Source organism: Centruroides sculpturatus, unplaced genomic scaffold (assembly GCF_000671375.1).
Source record: "Centruroides sculpturatus isolate CEXI.00-Female unplaced genomic scaffold, Cexi_2.0 scaffold849, whole genome shotgun sequence".
In the NCBI taxonomy this organism is placed as follows: Eukaryota; Metazoa; Arthropoda; class Arachnida; order Scorpiones; family Buthidae; genus Centruroides; species Centruroides sculpturatus.
In genome coordinates, this window is record NW_019384940.1 from 183,338 (window position 1) to 203,188 (window position 19,851).

At 31.0% G+C, this 19,851-nt stretch overlaps 2 protein-coding genes and 3 non-coding genes across 5 annotated transcripts; 2 read left to right on the forward strand and 3 right to left on the reverse strand.

Moving 5' to 3' along the window:
* Positions 1–1,472: 1,472 nt before the first annotated feature.
* On the reverse strand, positions 1,473–2,431 carry LOC111632108. Its single transcript, XM_023376477.1, has 3 exons — positions 2,319–2,431; positions 2,207–2,247; positions 1,473–1,973 (listed from the first exon to the last, which is right to left on the reverse strand). The coding sequence occupies exons 1-3, from the start codon at positions 2,332–2,334 to the stop codon at positions 1,614–1,616; spliced, it is 417 nt and encodes a 138-aa protein (XP_023232245.1). The 5' UTR covers positions 2,335–2,431; the 3' UTR covers positions 1,473–1,613.
* Positions 2,432–4,182: 1,751 nt separating this feature from the next.
* Positions 4,183–4,254, forward strand: Trnag-ucc. Its single transcript has one exon. It is a non-coding gene; the product is annotated as a tRNA-Gly (tRNA).
* Positions 4,255–5,931: 1,677 nt separating this feature from the next.
* Trnag-ucc lies at positions 5,932–6,003 on the reverse strand. The gene has a single exon. It is a non-coding gene; the product is annotated as a tRNA-Gly (tRNA).
* A 148-nt stretch (positions 6,004–6,151) lies between these two features.
* Positions 6,152–6,223, forward strand: Trnag-ucc. The gene has a single exon. It is a non-coding gene; the product is annotated as a tRNA-Gly (tRNA).
* Positions 6,224–15,641: 9,418 nt separating this feature from the next.
* Positions 15,642–17,153, reverse strand: LOC111632107. Its single transcript, XM_023376476.1, has 4 exons — positions 16,887–17,153; positions 16,736–16,781; positions 16,624–16,661; positions 15,642–16,350 (listed from the first exon to the last, which is right to left on the reverse strand). Exons 2-4 carry the CDS (start codon positions 16,755–16,757, stop codon positions 15,967–15,969), a joined length of 444 nt encoding a protein of 147 aa, XP_023232244.1. The 5' UTR covers positions 16,758–16,781; positions 16,887–17,153; the 3' UTR covers positions 15,642–15,966.
* Positions 17,154–19,851: the final 2,698 nt, after the last annotated feature.

Genomic DNA, 19,851 nt, shown 5'->3' on the forward strand with positions numbered 1-19,851 from the left:
AAATATTCTTTTCTAGAATATACCTTACAGTGATTTACAAAGAAACATAAACGTAATTTGATTAGTTTCTTAGAAATCATCAATTTTCTTGACCCTCGTATAAATATATCAAAAATTAACTTATTGGTATCAAATAAATAAAAATTATTTTATTAAAATTTTAATTAAAAATTTTAGAGAATATTTGGAAAATTTGGCTAAAATCTCTCGGAAAAAAACCCATCTCATCCATCTGTAAAATTTGATACTAACATTTTATTGAGGTCATTACTTCTGAGGTAGGCACATCCCTCGGAAGAATATGAAAGATTTCAGTGATTTAAATGTCAAATTTAATATTTATACAGATAAATTTTTACTGGAATATTTAATAATTTTGTGTTTTAGTTCCATAATAAAGAAATACTAAAATGTCTATAATTTCCATAATATATTTGATTCGATCACCAGAGGGATAACGTCGAATTCAAAATTAGTAGTAACGTTTCAGACTTGACCACTAGAGGGCCAATGTCAATTTCAAATTCAAAAGTTTGTAATTTAAATTATGTTTCAATCGTGACCACTAGAGGGCTTTTAACTTTTCAATTATTTCGTGTCTATCACGTGATAGGGCTCACCAATTGAGAGAGATCTTACATATTCAAACTAAACTTTTTGAGCGCCACTATACAAGTTTAATATAAAGGCCAAGATGTCAGCCTGCCATATTGGCCTTTATATGGTGCCAATAGAAGACTAACTTCCTATTATTATCACTCTCCTTTGGCATATTTATAAAGCACACAAATGACGTAATCATCCGTGTAATTCAAGACATTGATTCTCAAAACACGTGCTTGCTGTTCCACCTTTCTTTGACCAATCAGGAGCCAGTTTCCTGATTCTCCAATTAATTTACGATCCTGGCAAAGGAAAAACTGACAATTGGAAATAAGTATAAAAGTGATGTCATATTTTGAATTTACACACGAAGTGGTCAAGTATTTCTTAATAGCCGAGGCAGAAGTAAGTGAAGCGCTATAAGGGAGGTTACAAAATTGCATTTTTTAAGTCTAGTATATTAGCTAGAAATCTAGAATCCTCTTAAATATATAATCTAGCTTGTTTTTATGCTTTTTCATTTATTTATTAAGTTATATTTTACTTAATATTTAATAAATTTATGTTTGAATAATCAGTGTTATGAGGCTATCGATCGGAATACAGTAAAAAAAAAATGAGGGTTTTAAAGAATATAATGGGATTTTCTGTGTTATATGGTGTGTAATTAGTGAAGGAAGGGATATTAGGTAACTTGTAAAGTGTGTAAAATTGTGAATTTCCTATTGTCTAAGGTAAAATTACACAACGATTACTTAAATTCTTGTAGATAAAATGCAAAAATGTGAACATTTTTATTTTAAAAAAATGCAAGCAACGAAGCGTTTATAGATTAATTTATACATACAAGAGCATAAATTATAGAGATCTTTGCAATTTCACATTTTATTAGCTGAAAGGTATTTTACATTGCTAAGGCAGACCTTCACATTCCTATACAACAAGAACAACGCGCTGGCTAGAGGAACGAAGCACAGGATCGGATCAATTAGAGAATGATCGAAAAGTTCTTAAATTTTACGAGCCCTTAAAACATCATCTTCTGTCAAGAAAAGAGCTTTGGGATCTCCAATCTTGTCGTTAACGTAGAAGAAATCTTTAGCCCTGTCACAGGATACAGCTTCGTCTTGTGTGCTACAAGTGAGACTGAGTTGATCGAAAACGGTTTGGTTGCCACAGTAGAAACTGTAGTGTTGAGTTTCTTCGGTTCCGTCGGCATGAACAACAGGGTTGCAGACGTGGAAGACCTTGCAACCATTGGCTTGGTCAGCATAGAATCCTAATCGCAAACCATCGCACTTGAACGATGTTTGAATACTTCCTACAATCAGTTCTGCTCCATCTGGCAAAACGTAGGCTTGACGCTTCATCTGGAAGATGGATTTATCATCATAATTAAAAATAAAAAAACCTGTTGTAATGAAGGTAAATTGTGAAATCCTTATAAGATCTATGGTAAAATTTAGTACATACAGAAATTCATTTATTTTTACTGAAATACGGCATTAAAAATGAGGCAGAGATGAGGAAATATGCCGTTCATTTGCCTACAGTAAGTTATAATTTAATATAAAAAAAAATGTAAGGTTGTAAATTGACTTACCCTTGGAAGAGCGATGGCAACGGTTGCCAAAACAATAATTGCTTTAAAAATAAAGAAGAATATTTAGAAAAATAATGGATAATTCTTCTGTATTTTTGTAATTATAACTTACCAAAAATGTATTTCATGGTTTACAATTTGTATGAACAAATATGGCGAATGAAAAAAGTAGCTAATCCCGGAGGAAGAGGAGGAGAAGTAAATTGGCTTCTTAGAAATCACAAGCTAGTGATGTGTTGGATCCACTCACTCACCCTTTTATATACCGTTAGGAATTCCTAAAGGGTTACAAAGGTGAAGGATGGTGACTCGAAGAGGTTTCTGTGTCACTCATTGATTTAGTAATTTTCTGCCGCTCGACAACTGTTTTGTACGCCGCTCCCACTCTTCAACGCTCGCATATTTTGATTTTTATCTGGTTTTAACATTCTTTTGCAATTAATTCATGTAAATTTTTAAAAAAAAACCGTTAGAAGAGCTAAAAATAACAATAATTTAATACGGATAAATGAAATGTAGAAAATAAGAATAATCCAAACCCGTTTTTCGGTTTCGCATTCAAATAGATGAAACTGGTTGTCAAAATCTCCCCCCTCCATCGACGTCCTTGCATCTCTCCTGCCCGGGAATCTGTAAATATGCTGCAAGGGTCAGATGTTCCATAATTTAGATGCCACTTTATCGATCATTTCCTCATTAAACCCATAATAATTTGTAAAAGATATATCCAGAAGTTGGAGGATGATCATCCCAGGAAGAAAGAACTCATAACCATGTAAAGTGTTAAAAGTTTGTGGCAAAATGTACCAAAAGTTTAGGCTAAACTGTGCGAAAATTTAAAGTAAATTGTGCCAAAACTGTAGTAAAACGAAAGTCATAGTAAAACAAATGGACTAGATGATAATTAAGTGAAAACAATAGATACAATATGGCACAATTGGCACGAAAAAAATGCCTTACATACAATGCTAAAATATTGAAAATTGATTCAATTTATGGTACATTCAACTGTATTTTAGACAGATTACATCGTTATACAAGTGGTTATGTCAGCATAAACATTTGCATAACTGCAGTGATCTTATGTATTGCAGCATTGTATTAGGACCCCACTTGAAGATGACAGGTATTGCTTTTACACAGGATTGAATTTGGGAATTAGCTACAGATTAGAGCCCTAAGTTATATTATTTTATGGAAAAGGACTTCATACACCTTGTATCATAAGGCCACGATTCCAAATCCGGCTGTACTATTATAATTTACAAGAATATCAATGCTAAATATTTTCGATTATTTAGTATATTGATATTTATATGGACAAGCAAAGCTTATAAATGTATATAATGTAATTATTTTATTACTTCTATTCTACGAGAGCATTAAAATACAGGTACTGTAACATAAGATATGCAGAAGAGCAAAACAATTTACAAAACATATTTTTTAAATTTTCCTTAAAGAAAACTAACAGGATTATCGGTAAATTTACCCGATTTCCCGTTTAAAACGAGCTGTTCCAGTTTATAATTTCCATATTAATGCCATTACAAGCTACCAGTAACATAAATGCAATATCGGAATCCCACGCTGGAAAACCTGTAATTAAATGTACCAAAAAAAACCTAGGAAAATCTTTAATTAATTCCCCAAAAATTCGAAATCTCCCTTTTAATTGATTTGAACAAACACACTTGAGGTTCCATCTTTGTAGAAAGTGATAAAAAGTGTAGTACTGTCACGTTCCAGGTTTTTGCCTAATTACAGCAAAAATCTAGAATTAACTGTGCAAAATTGTCATCAAATTTGTTTAACGTTCGTAAAATCTGTTAAGTTGTCTGTCCGTATCCTTCACAACTATGCAACGGAGCGTGAATTTTAAACTTGTTTATGTTCTGCACGTTAAACTATAAAGTATGTCGCATGTTTTTTCCTGGTTGAAGTTCAAGTATCACTAGTAAAAGTATGATTAACGTGCGACGGTGGTATAGTGGTTAGCATAGCTGCCTTCCAAGCAGTTGACCCGGGTTCGATTCCCGGCCGTCGCATGTGTTTTTTTAATTTCAATAACACTACACAATTTTTCTTTATCTTCTTAAACATATAACAAATACATTTTTAAATCGATTAAAATAGTATTTCTTAATCTTATATTACGCTGCGACCCAGTTTTAACGTACTGGAAGACCGTGACATTATCAAGAATATAGTTCGCGACCCACTGGTTGAGAAAGATTCGGGGATTATCTGATGAATGTGCACTTAATATTATGGATACGTGCTTTAAATAACGATGTTTAGTAGTTTTAAATGGGGGGAAATGTAGGATTTTGTTGAAATTTTGCCAAATTGATGGTAACTTCCATCAATATCATGAAATTTTCGCAGATTTTTTGATAGGAAATTGATAATTTTGGCAATTTATGACGACTTTCGGGACAGGCTTAGATTGCAGCAAAGTTTCTGGGCAACAATCGATAATTTTGGCAATATTTTGTGAGTTCTTTTGGGCCACAATTCGTCTTATCTTGCGTATCCTTCAATGTGCCACACGCAGATAAATTCTTGGCAGGAGTTTCGAACTGGATTTGTAGTTAATTTCTCTTCTTTAAAATTCAACGAGTAAATTATCAAAAAACAAACAACATGTAGATTATATGGAAAGACAAAAGATTATAATCATTAAACCATTGATGTGGTTTTTACCTGTTCATAATTGGTTATGCTGTAGTTTCGATTTTTTCTTTCCTCTCGACCTAGAAAATCCCAATGCCTGGGGATGTGCAGGTGTCAAGAAACGAGTTTGTAGACAACTTTTCTTTGCTCCACGCATTTTTTTCTCCTGTTTATTTATTCATACCAATAAATATCTGACTAAAAACTATAAAAAAGAATAACTGTTCGTATGCATTGTTTTATTTAAAGAAGAGAACCTGTGATGATGTCAAAGACGTTTTTCAATTGCGGAATTGCAAGGTTATAAAAACATTTGCCAAAAATTTAAATGAGTTTGAGATAAGAAAGCGTTAATAAATAACAAGAAGAATCATATGAATCTTCTCCTATTTATAAAAAATTCCTGAAGTACTTTTTCAGGTTTACTTCCTTATTAGTCATAACGATAATGTTTCTAGGGAAATTATATTAATTTAACTGTAATTTATATAATTTTTTTCCTCTAATTAATCAGATATCTGTCTCCTTTTGCTATTTAAAATAAAATATTAACCGTATGTCCTCAGTTTTAATTGTGCAGTTCATTTCTTTCATCCTTAATGACCCTTATCTAAATATGAATACAGCTAATCTGCATATGAATGCATCTCATTTGATTATGAAGGCGTTTAGGACTTATTAATTATATTTTTTACATCTCAAACTACTAATAAATTCTAATAGGATCTATTAATTATGATTAGGATGAATATTTAATGAATTATTTAATAGAGCCACGATCAGACTTTAGACTTGTTGTGGACTTTAAGAGGCCTTTTCCTTCCAGCAAATGATACCGTAATACGCGTAAATGCATGTTATTATCCTTTATTACATGCATACCCTTTAAACTATAGTCTCAACGCGAAGTAACTTGTTTGGTTCATATAAAAATTCGGCTCTGATTGCAGTGTATCAATTGTGATGCCATTTTTACGCTCGTTTATTTGTGAATTTTATATAATGTAAAAAAATTGTGTAAATAAACATTTATGGAGCAAAAATATCCATGCGACGGCCGGGAATCGAACCCGGGTCAACTGCTTGGAAGGCAGCTATGCTAACCACTATACCACCGTCGCTCGAGTGGATATTTTCCTCCATAGGTACTTGAATATAAATCAGGAAATAAACGCAAGTCACGTGATAGTAATTTCTTCTATATCACGTGATATAGGTTTATTTTCCTGATGTATGTTTAAGTATTTGAGGAGGAAAACGTTCTTTCAAGCGACGGTGGTATAGTGGTTAGCATAGCTGCCTTCCAAGCAGTTGACCCGGGTTCGATTCCCGGCCGTCGCATGCATTTTTTGCCATTTTATTGATATAAATATTTATATATTTTAATTTTAATCAAATATATTCACTGTTAACGAACATAAAATACGATAAATTATGTTTATTTACATAGAAATTTCAGTTTCTTGAAATGGTAACGGTCTTGAGTGACCATTAAACGAGCTTTACAAATGCTTCAAAAGTTGCCTTCTCTGTAAATTTGTCAAATAATTATGCATATTTAAGACTTTTCGAGGTATTTCTATAATATATTTTATGCAGTTTTTCAATTTTTATTTAAAAACACTTCTGGAAAACTATCATCCAGAGCATCTGGAGGATGTTGCTTATATCTTTAAAGCACCTTCCTAGTCATTTTGAAGTATATTTTATTAAATAATTTTAAAATTTTACTTCAAAACATTATAAAGGATCTATCTGTAAGGTTCTTTATAATTTTCCAACCTAAGAAAATAAAGATACACGTATTAACTAAATACAATCTGCAGCATCTTAGGAGATCGCTAACTACTGATTGAGTGATGCTGCTCAATACATTTTCTAACATCCTTCTACGATACGATACAAGTTTTTAAATGTCATTTAAGTAGTTTTTTTTATAGTTATAACCGCGTTATAAAGGTTACGTTATATCTGATGTTACACTCAAGAATGATGGTGTTGTTGGGGGTGGATCTTACTCTCTGTTTCACTCGAGTGAATAAAAGCGCCTAAAATTAAAATAAATAACTAGTTTTGAGTGAAATTTTGATAAAAATTCTTAAATTTTCTTGGAATTGTAATACTAAATCAACCAAAAAAAGGGGTGTTTTGGCTTATTTTATCCGGAAAGATGAAATTTCAAGCACTCCTTCGATGATTAATTTGCATATAATTGTAGATTTCAGATAAAATATCAAAATTGCATAGGGTCTGCCATTAAAGTATAAAGAAAGGAAGACGTTTGCACCATTCATCTCGTGCTGAAGATTGCAGGAAGCAATCTTCAGCACGAGATGAATGGATAAGCAATGGTTTTACGTGACGTACGTGACTGCAGTTACACAGTATTGTATCTATATTTATAAATTATCACGATTTTAAATCCATAAATATTGATTTAAAATCGTGATAAATTGATTTAAAAAATAAATAAATAAACACCCCATCATTCAAAAACTATAGAAACTTATAATCATGTCACCTCTGAGGACGTGAATCCTCCATTAAAGATTAATTTTTACAAGCATTTATATATATATTTTCCCTATTCATTTACTTTTCTAAAGTAAAATTCGTTAGCCCGGGGTGGTGCAGGTGCGAATAAAAACCAGTTTTAACGACATTTTTTCCTCCTTTCGTAGCATCACATCTTTCGTAATTTACCTTCCGGATAGGAAATTATTTATAAATGATTTTTAAATTGGAATTTTATATGAATATTTTATTAATTTTTGGGAATAAAATTCTTAAAATTAATTATTTAATTGATTAAAATTTACTTTTATTTTATTTTTTTTCAGGTGGAGAGCGAGAGGAGCATCACGACGTCGTTTAAGGATGCGGATCAATTAGTTATAAATTATATTTTTTTAATTATAATTATGCTAATATGATTTTATTTATAATAATTTCGAGCTTATTTTATAGTATTTTAAGTAAAAAAACCACTTAAAATGTTACAGATTGTGCTTGAAAAATAGTTTTAAAATGATGACTTGGAGCATCATCAAGATGGAAAATATTGTTGTTTTTTAAACAAATTTTCATGTTTATGGTAATAGATAAGTAAATTTACATAAGTTTTATAATTTTTTTAAAGATTTTTGGTAGAAATTTGCTTTATTTAATTCAAATTTTACATTTTTTACAAGTGGAAGTGATGCTGCAAAGTAGGTATTCATCATACACTAATTTAGCAGAAAGGAGGGAGAAGTACATAAAATAGAAGACATATATAAAATTTTATATAAATTTTCAATTTTTTCAGTGGAAAAGTGGCATTTTATTGAAATATTTTGTACACAGTAACGGTTTGAAGCTTCCTTACTTTGAAGCATACAAGTTAATTGCATTATTTTCTATGGCAAATATATATAAATGTTAAGCAGGTTAAAGTAAAATCACGTGACATCTCCATATAAACACGTGCTTAACTCCTTTTAAACTTATCAGGTGTGCAATAATAGGTTATTCTTCTCATAAACCTGAATTTTTCCTCCTTATCTTCGTGTTACTAACAATGGAGAGAACGTACTAGAAACTGTTTAAAACTTCTCAAAAACTTGCCAATTGCTAATTAAATTTGATTATTTTATGATTTAAGCTACTAATTTAGCTTAAAAATTATTATATTACAATAAAAAATAGGCATTAAATAGGTTTAAATTAATTATTAATATGTAAAAGTAGGATTTTAAGCATCAGTTTGCTACTCTACTCAAGTATGTAGAATTGAATGATCTCCACAGCTGTGTGAAGTAATAAGTTAAAATTAAATAAATTTTATGTTTTTAATAACTTTTTCTCATTAAAATTTCTTAAAATAAATGTTTTACATTTGAATTCTTGAAGAAAATAATACATAAAATGATGAGAAAAGATCAGCAAGATCAGCATCTTTATCTGGATGCTGAAAGGATGCTGACCTTTCTTTGTGATCAGAAAATGTCAGCATCCTTGTAAATTTATGATTGTTTACCTTGTTAAAAATTTCATAAGGTAACTTTTTATATATATTTTATGTAAAAGAATAGTTTATAGAGTTTTATTGATGTTCTCCAGTTAAATTTCCAAGTGTGAAGCCACACTGAGAGGTTATTTGCGATCTGACGAGTATGATGTTTAGGTGACAGATAATACTCGATTATCATCACCTCCTGCAGCTTATTTTCATGTTTTTAATCACAGCTTGACTTCTTAATGTGATAAATTCACATTTTATTTAAAGTAAAGTATTATTTAATCAAGAAACAGTTCATTTTCAGTCGAAATTTCTATTTTATTTATGACTAGAATTCTCTGTATTTAAATTAATTAAACTTAAAATTTAGTGATCTAAGATATGCAAAATAAATTCATTAATTCACTTTCTTATTCTATAAATAGGGAGCTCCTTATTTTTCCTTATTTATAGTGTTCTACCTTGAAGAAAGACTCGCTATACGAAGGGGTCAAATCTGACACGATTTTGAATCTTTATAGTATTATTATGTTAATCTACAGTTAAATAAATCCTTAAATTCAAAATTTGAATGATTTTTAATGAAAATATTATACTTTTACACACTTCTAGGATGCTCCAAAACGTAAGAATGAGTTTAAAATTCGTCAATTTTTCAAGAGAAAGATGCTTTAATGACAAACTTTCCTGGTACTCCAGAATGGATGGCCAATATAAATTCAAATAGAAAAATAAAAAAGAAAATAAACCTGTACTTGCATCAAGAACTGCATTAATGAATCTGTCAGGAAAATAGGTCTACTGCATTTTTATCACTAAGGACATATTTCACGTAAGACGAAGGTAGACAAGAATCCAAGATGAATGGCGCCCACTTCGATCACTGCTATCGACCATTCCTGTTGAATCAGTAGTAAAATTAATCACTAGATCATAAAAAAGTAAAGTTGAAGAATCAAAATTACACTCGTGGATCTTTTTAATGGGTTAAAATTTAAGAGAAGGATGCAACATCCACCTCCAAACTCTGAGGAAAGTAGGTCTCGGATCTTGTGCAAATGAAGGGTTGAAATTGTGTTTATGGCATTAAAATCGTATGAATTTATGATTTATGTGGGGGTAGAATTGAAGAAGAGGATGAGGAATGTAGGTTTGAAGTTAAAATCTAGCAATAAAAATATATAAAGAAGAAGAGGATGCAGTTAGATGAATACAAAACATCTGGAAGTTAGGGAAAAAAAAAACATGAATAAACTCTGTTGTAAGAATACGAATAATAGTAATAAAAAAAATGAATTTAATTGCTGTTTAACTTTAAAATATAAAGGAAAAATGCGGTTAAACTAGTAATTATCCAGCTGTTAACTAAAGAAAAAAGCAGTTATAGTACAGTTTATGCATCATAAAATAGTTTTATTTGTTTGTTTTTAACTTATATTTTATTAAAATAAATCTTTTAAATTGTAAAATATAATAAAATTTATTTTAGAAAATATTATAAATTTATTTTTGGAACAAAATAATTGCAGAAATATCAAAACTGGATGTAATATAGTTAAGAAATTTATGCTAATCTCCGGATTGATGCGGATTTATTGATGCTAAAAGCATCAAAAATCCAATGATGATGATGACAAGTAAAAAATTAATTCTTATTTTGTATTTAAAACACGAAAATATATATTGTATATAATCATCTTGGCATTTATTAATGGCAATGATGATGATGCTGAGAAATCTCGAGGAATCTCCAGCATCAGAAGTGATGGAGATTTATCTGAAAATCAGCATTCGCTTCTTAGAATGTGCTTTTCTAGTAGCCATTTTGTACCAAAATTTTGATTTTTTATACCATATAATTATAGATTTATATTACATTTATTAAAAAGTATCCAAAAATGTATACATGTAACGTTTCTACTCTCCAAATTGAAGAAAATCTTATAGATTTTGAAGTTGACACTCAGAAATCGGTTTGAAGCTTCCTTACTTTGAAGCATACAAGTTAATTGCATTATTTTCTATGGCAAATATATATAAATGTTAAGCAGGATAAAGTAAAATCACGTGACATCTCCATATAAACACGTGCTTAACTCCTTTTAAACTTATCAGGTGTGCAATAATAGGTTATTCTTCTCATAAACCTGAATTTTTCCTCCTTATCTTCGTGTTACTAACAATGGAGAGAACGTACTAGAAACTGTTTAAAACTTCTCAAAAACTTGCCAATTGCTAATTAAATTTGATTATTTTATGATTTAAGCTACTAATTTAGCTTAAAAATTATTATATTACAATAAAAAATAGGCATTAAATAGGTTTAAATTAATTATTAATATGTAAAAGTAGGATTTTAAGCATCAGTTTGCTACTCTACTCAAGTATGTAGAATTGAATGATCTCCACAGCTGTGTGAAGTAATAAGTTAAAATTAAATAAATTTTATGTTTTTAATAACTTTTTCTCATTAAAATTTCTTAAAATAAATGTTTTACATTTGAATTCTTGAAGAAAATAATACATAAAATGATGAGAAAAGATCAGCAAGATCAGCATCTTTATCTGGATGCTGAAAGGATGCTGACCTTTCTTTGTGATCAGAAAATGTCAGCATCCTTGTAAATTTATGATTGTTTACCTTGTTAAAAATTTCATAAGGTAACTTTTTATATATATTTTATGTAAAAGAATAGTTTATAGAGTTTTATTGATGTTCTCCAGTTAAATTTCCAAGTGTGAAGCCACACTGAGAGGTTATTTGCGATCTGACGAGTATGATGTTTAGGTGACAGATAATACTCGATTATCATCACCTCCTGCAGCTTATTTTCATGTTTTTAATCACAGCTTGACTTCTTAATGTGATAAATTCACATTTTATTTAAAGTAAAGTATTATTTAATCAAGAAACAGTTCATTTTCAGTCGAAATTTCTATTTTATTTATGACTAGAATTCTCTGTATTTAAATTAATTAAACTTAAAATTTAGTGATCTAAGATATGCAAAATAAATTCATTAATTCACTTTCTTATTCTATAAATAGGGAGCTCCTTATTTTTCCTTATTTATAGTGTTCTACCTTGAAGAAAGACTCGCTATACGAAGGGGTCAAATCTGACACGATTTTGAATCTTTATAGTATTATTATGTTAATCTACAGTTAAATAAATCCTTAAATTCAAAATTTGAATGATTTTTAATGAAAATATTATACTTTTACACACTTCTAGGATGCTCCAAAACGTAAGAATGAGTTTAAAATTCGTCAATTTTTCAAGAGAAAGATGCTTTAATGACAAACTTTCCTGGTACTCCAGAATGGATGGCCAATATAAATTCAAATAGAAAAATAAAAAAGAAAATAAACCTGTACTTGCATCAAGAACTGCATTAATGAATCTGTCAGGAAAATAGGTCTACTGCATTTTTATCACTAAGGACATATTTCACGTAAGACGAAGGTAGACAAGAATCCAAGATGAATGGCGCCCACTTCGATCACTGCTATCGACCATTCCTGTTGAATCAGTAGTAAAATTAATCACTAGATCATAAAAAAGTAAAGTTGAAGAATCAAAATTACACTCGTGGATCTTTTTAATGGGTTAAAATTTAAGAGAAGGATGCAACATCCACCTCCAAACTCTGAGGAAAGTAGGTCTCGGATCTTGTGCAAATGAAGGGTTGAAATTGTGTTTATGGCATTAAAATCGTATGAATTTATGATTTATGTGGGGGTAGAATTGAAGAAGAGGATGAGGAATGTAGGTTTGAAGTTAAAATCTAGCAATAAAAATATATAAAGAAGAAGAGGATGCAGTTAGATGAATACAAAACATCTGGAAGTTAGGGAAAAAAAAACATGAATAAACNTTTTCGTATGTAATATTAATTTAAATGTTTAAAAATAATAATAAAATTTGTAAAATATATTTAAGGAAATAAGGTTTATTTTTCCAGCTTTCTTTTTCTTCTGTACATTGTAATTTATGAGGATTTTTATGGATATATTCTACACTCAACAGATGTTTTCTCATTAATTGTTACATGTAAAACTCTTCCTGCTATCAAGTAGGTCAAAATTATTTACTGTTTATCACTTAATTACTGTAATATATATATATATATATATATATATATATTACAGATATAACAATAAGCATTTCTTAAATCAATTTACTGGTTTTAAACGGGTTTAACTTGTGTAGGTTTTTTTAAACTCTAAATATCTATAATTATCCGCGTATAATGCGCACTAAAATGTAATAATCTTGATTATATTTTTAATTAAAATTAGATAAAATATAATTAAAATTTTAGCTTACCGATCAGTAAATATTTGACCATTGTTAAGTAATCCTTTAGCGAGAATTCGTAGAAGACAGTTGGATTTTTTTTATGACCTTCCTCACTAGAGAAAAGCGAGAGAGGTTCTGAGATGGTAGAAGGACCCTCTGGGATTTTTTATATCTTAGGGACCAAAACTCGGGGGATCCGAAAGGTGAAAGGTCGTCGAAGTCCTCGTTCATTTCTCGAAAGAAACGTGACGAGAAGACAAGAAAGGGGGCAATTAAACAGGTAAAGGCCCCATAGACTCCGTTAGAAAACGGCTCCTCGGGCTTTTGTCTAGAGAAATTACCGAAAAATAGAACTATTAGAACTGTTCTAAATTGTAAAAAAAAAAAAAAAATGTGTATTCAAGCCAAATTGTAATGGTGTTTGAGATTAATTTATTTTTTTCTCTTAAATACAAAGAGTTTATAGATAGGTTTATTTGAAAATCTTTTAGATTATTTTCCGGTATCTTTGAGAAAAAATATATATATATCGAATTATATATTTTAGAACAAAAGAAGAAAGGAGGAAAAAGTAAAATGGTGTGGCCTCTAGGACATAATATCAGCATTCAAGGCTATGCGGGTCCTCCAATTTACTGTATAGTAAAAATGGGGAGCGGTTTGGGTGTTGAATGTCTACCCTAAATTGAAATAGTCTCCAGGCAAATTGGATGAGATAAGAAAGAATGAAAAGTTGGCTTTATTAAGCAACTAGTTCCTTTTTTTTTTAATGAGTCATATCTAGTTCAAGACAAGTCCCATCACTCTCAACTTGTCTTTCTTCATTTACGTTATACAAAAAAGAATTTTAATTATTAAAATGAGAGATGATATTCGTGTTTAACAGCTTAATTACTTACCATACAGGATTTAATGAGGTTATTATCATAAACAATTCGTTTTTAATACGGTTGATGGATGAAAATGATTCGTAGTAGAACCATCTTTATTCTCTTCGTTATGGGAAGATTCAGAATAATTATCTTCAGAATTATGCTACTATTACCTCTAGTTGACCCATTGTTGTTTTATACACTAATTACGCATGTAATAATTCAATTCTTTGAAAGATTATGAAGATTTTTTTAAGGTCTTAACCGGGGACACTTCCTGCTCACTTTCATACAAAGTGTCATGCCTTTCTCCGCCCATATAATACCAATACTTATAATCACCCCCGCCTAAATACTTTTATAGGTTGGATGAAACGTTCTACAAGTAGAAATTACCAGACACACCAAGAATCTTTCGAAATTTCGAGGCCTGAAAAGGGGTGCTTCTACTCCACCAAATTGTCCTCTTCGTGGTAAGGCCTCTAACGTCAGAGCCCACACGCGTTAAAGACCTTTAACTTTATTAACTTAACGGTAATTAATTATATTTACAGCCATCTCGGAAGCGATAATTTATAACTAGATCCATCCTCTTGTTTATAATATAAGATTTAAAATGATAGCGTTGAAGATAGAGATTAAAATCTTTGTGTGTTTCCAGACGTAAATTAAAGTTTATTTTCGGCAGGTGCAGACAAACTTCGTGACAGACATCCCCCAGGCAACACCCTTCATGGCCCTTCCTGTACGGAATGGTGTCTGCGACCTTGTACTTCAGTACAAGACTTTACTAATAGAGTTTTTTTGTGTGTGTTGTTGTTCGACTCCTCCTAGAAGAGGCCCGAAAATTGAGGATTGAAATAATATTTTGGCCTACATTCACTAAAATACAATGACAGAAAGTAAGGAAGACTCGTTCTTCTCTATAACAATGTAAGAAAGTATCTTACAACGCTTAAAAATTGGCCCAGTTTGATTGACAAGTCATGTCAGATATTAACAAGATCCATAATTTTAAAGTAGTTTAATTAATTTTATATGAAATTTAATTGTTTATAACCGATTAAAAGTTTATTTTTATACCTTTCTTTAATATTTTGTATTAATTTTTATAGAAATTTCATGAAAATCAAATTTAAAACAAGACTAGGCATTCAGGAAACCATCTTAATCTTCATAAATCCGTACAAGTTAGTGGTATTTTGTTACGAATATATTTAAATTTTGTATAGAATTTTAAAAAATTAAGTTTTTTATTTATAATTTAAAGTCTTTCTAGTTAAATTATCATCAGTATTTTTCTCTTTAAACGTTGAGAAAGAGTAAAAAGTAGGATAATGTTCGCCATAGTTATGTTACATCTTCAGCGAACATTATAGAGAAACAAGTAAAAAAAGTGGGTTACGACCATAATTCACTTTAAAAAATGAGAAAAAAATCAAGAGAAACTCGAATTGTTTTTCAGTTTGCTTGCTTTTTATTATTACATGAGTATAAAACAATATATTATATACATGTCTTCAACAAACAACAGCTACCATTGTGAAAAATGGGATTTTTTTTTAATAGAACGAAATGAGGCGATGCAGTCTCACAAATGTGCACAACATGGAAAGCAATAGGCTTTCACCCAAGCCGACTTCGTGAGTCTCCTGGTAAACGTGTCTTACCACCAAAAAATTGGACAGGAAAGGGATGGGCAATCCCACTAAAATGCTTCGACAAGGACATTCCGAGGACAATACATTTTTTTTTTTTTAATATATTTATATATATATTTTTTATGAGTTTTGATGCTGTTATGCGCTGTGATTACTTACAGAATGCAGTTAATATTGACTCGTTATTGTTTGCTGGATATACAGTCCATCACGACAAACAAGGATCCAGTAAAATTGCCATATTGAGATCATCGACGTCCTCTTTGAGATTCGATGGCCTGGTTGATTCTTTGAACGTCTGAATCTTCTAAGAAGTATGCCTTTGGATCTCCGATTCTATTATTGAGATCGAAGAAGCTCTGTGCTTGATTGCAAGGGACTGCAAAGTCTGGATCAGCACAGGTTAAACTTCCCTGATTGAAAACGGTCTGGTTGCCACAGAAGAAACTGTATTGCTCTACTTCCTGAGTTCCATCCGGATGCTCTATGGGGTTACAGACGTGGAAAATTTGGCAATTGTTATCGACATCGGCGTAATAACCGTATCCTAAACCATTGCAACTGAATGACGTCTTGATGCTTCCTACTATCAACTCTGCTCCATCTGGCAATTCATATGCTGCACGTTTTACCTATAAAAAGGGACGTCTAGATATAAATTTTACACGAAAAACAGTATAAGAGTTTAGATTAGAGAGCTTTAAACAATAATCTAAGCTTCTATCAATCTTTAAAGTCGATTTAAAGTGAAGTTCTTTCAACCCGTTCTACGGGTGAATGCACTTTCACTAAACGATACTCACGAGGTGAGGTCAGAGAGGAGGTTATAGATTAAGCTTCCTGATCTCGGAGAAAGGATAGAAATTTCTAAGAGTTAAATTTATCTTTGTAATTATTAAACTTACCCTAGGTAAAGCAACAGCCAGAACTGTAATAGCGAGAGCTGCAAGAAAGAAAAATTCATGTTAATACTCAAATTGGCTTTAAAAAAACAGTAACATAACGTAAAAAATTTACCAAAAATCAAACTTTTAAACATTTTTCTTATATAAAGTGACGTAATCTGTAAGGAGAAGATGTAGAAAGTCTTGTTAAAGAGATGCCAAGGGAATAATAATGAAAGATTTAAAAAGTTGGCATGGGATCAAGTATCCAAAGGGTTGCTTACCTGCGACGTGAAGTCGTACGAGCAGACGAAATGGCACTGTACATGACCAGAATCCGTTAGGTTTTATATACACCTTGACAGCCCACCCCTGTCTGTTGGGGTCAGCGAGTTGAAGGGTGAGCGAGCGTCCTCGTCCCTTTGAAGTGTGTCAGCAAGAACGTGATGAGTCAAAAGAGAATCGAGACCGGTATGACTGGTAGGGCACAGGTCCCGTTAAGCTTAGAATAGATGGGGTGGAGGATAGACTGATGATGCTTAAAGTCTTCCTTTCACTCGTCACTTTCAGTTCCGCACTCTTCAAAGGATCCTTTATTGAAATTGCTCTCTATTAATTAACTCTTTGCTCCTTCTCTTCTTCCTCAACTTTATCAACTTACATTTTAAAAATTCATTTTTAAAATATTATAAACAATTAAATCAAAATACATTAAAACATTTTTTAATTCTAAAAATTCGCGTAAAAACCTGAAAAAATTAAGTAAAAATTAAGTAAAAAATTAATTAAATAAATATATTTGAGACTTTAATTTGCATATAAATTGCTCTTCTTAATGTTTAATTTATTTAAATTTATTTAAATAATAAAATAGTATATTTTATATGAATTTTATTCTTTATTTAAACCCATTTTAATGTAAGGAGCACGTTTAACATACCATAAAAATGATTTAATGCTTATTTTCGTGTATAAAAGAGTGAGATAAGTGGGAGTGGTGTTGCATCATATTTACCTATCAATATAATGTTTAAATTGTATTCATCCTCCGTTCTCGGCTCACCTTGACAGATGAGATGAAGTTTTCTCCTTGGATTCACATAAAAGTTTGGTAAACAAAATTAATTCACGTGACGAAGTGATTTATTAATGTAATTTCCTGTGGAAAATTGCATTAAATATTGTTATTCTTATAGAATTACATTTTCCTACGGGTCAAAAATTTCCTGTATAATTTATTATTCACACATATTACAATTTCCTACGAAATTTCATATTAAAATTATAATTTCCTGGATCCAAGAGAAATTGAAATTTAGTAGGATCCACAGGAAGAATCTTGTAGGTAATTAGGTTAAAGATTATTCTTCTTATAGAACACGTAGAAATTTGGTTCCTGTGGAATAATGAGAAAAATGGCTTAAAAAACTGAAGCTTTATAGTATAAATCTATGGGCTTAATAACAATTTTTACATTATATAATTTGTGGACTTCCGTCTTAAATTACAATTTTATAGACACAGAATTCACAAATTTCCATGTCGTATCTCACCTTAAGAACTTATATAATTCCATAGATTTCTATGTAATTTTGTATACTTTTTACCCCATAACTTATGAGATAAATAAGCTATGAACTATATAATAATATAACGAAGAGAAAAATAAATATCGGTTAATTCGGCCACGAAAAGAGATTTATCAAAAGGAAAATGAGCATAAACGAAAGTAAAAATAGAGGAAATTTTTTTTTAACAAAAAGGGCATAAAAAAACTATATATATGTCCCCCTTTCTTGGACTCATTCGCTTGTTTAATAAGAGTTTTAGTAAATGCACCCGCGGGCCGAAGAAGCTCTATGATGCTGTGTCACGAAGCCAACTTGTCTGACCTACATACTACTTGTTCACTCCACCTGCGGCCAGGTACAGTACTTGGTTGACCTTTAACCTTACTCACTTTCCTCGTCTGACTTTACTTACACAGCAAATACGACTTTACTAAACGACTGGCGATCATCAAGAATCTTAAAATCGAAAGTCGCGTGCGTAGTTTATCACCCTTTAGTATCGAAAAATACACGTATATACACAGAAAATAATGAAGCGTAGATACTGTGACGTAAGAAAAATGGAGTGAAGAGTATTATGTTAATAAATTTTTTCGAGAAATTTAATTAAATAGAGCGCGATGCTTCGCATCACCCATTTCGCATCATCGCATAGCTTCACGAAAAGATGATTATAATCATTTCGTGTCACTTTTTTTTTTCTTCTTGTCGTGGGAAGGATGATGATGATGATGCAGTCGATAGGATGAGAATTTCCATAAAGTATGACGCATCATTTAAGGGGGGGAAAGGTTGATAAAAGTAAATAGCTAACACGCAAGAGACGAAAACATTTTAACTCCACTATACCGAAACATCCGCGTGTTTATGTCCTTGACTTAATTATTACAGGTTTTCTAGTATTTTTCCACTTTTCTTAACGTAATTTTCATGATGCCACGAACGAAAAAATAGTAATTTTACTGTTTTTTTCTTTTTTTTTAAGTAATATAAATGATGATACCGGGAAAATTTAATTATTATTAATTAATATTAAGTCCTTTTTAATGTTTTTTAAGATTAGGGGAATTATTTCTACGTAGGGAATGAAATTATTCCACGTTGAAACTCTCGTACCGTGTATAATGCGCACTTTTATAAATGCGAAAGGATTAAGTTATCTCGAGCTTACATCAAAACGGGTAGTTAATAATTGTTAAGTTTAACAATTATTAGCGTGTAGAGAACAATTAATTTTGTTCTTACTTGCTTAGCTTTCGGGAAATTCCGATTTAGTAAAGGGAACTTGGCATCTCGCGATCTTTCTGACCCACTTCCTTCCGAAATACCGGTTTAACGGTAAAGAAAAGGTTAATATGGCAAAAAGGAGAATCCGTTTGTGTTTCTTCCGGGTGCCTCGTGTCCGTTTTGAGCCTCATATAATGCGTGCCTCTTCCTTCTTATAAGTTTATGACGTGCGACACGATTTCCTATCGAGGATCGCTTTAATAGAGAAGAAAACCGAATGATACACTCGAAAACGTCATTTCCGGTTCTTAAGCGATTTCGGCACTTTGATATACGCTAAATTTTACAGGTTACTTATACGTAAATCGACTCGTCTCATAAGGAAGAGCACTGACATATATACAGATAGCATCCTCCTCATTAAGTAATTCACTTGATTAATGAGTTCTTT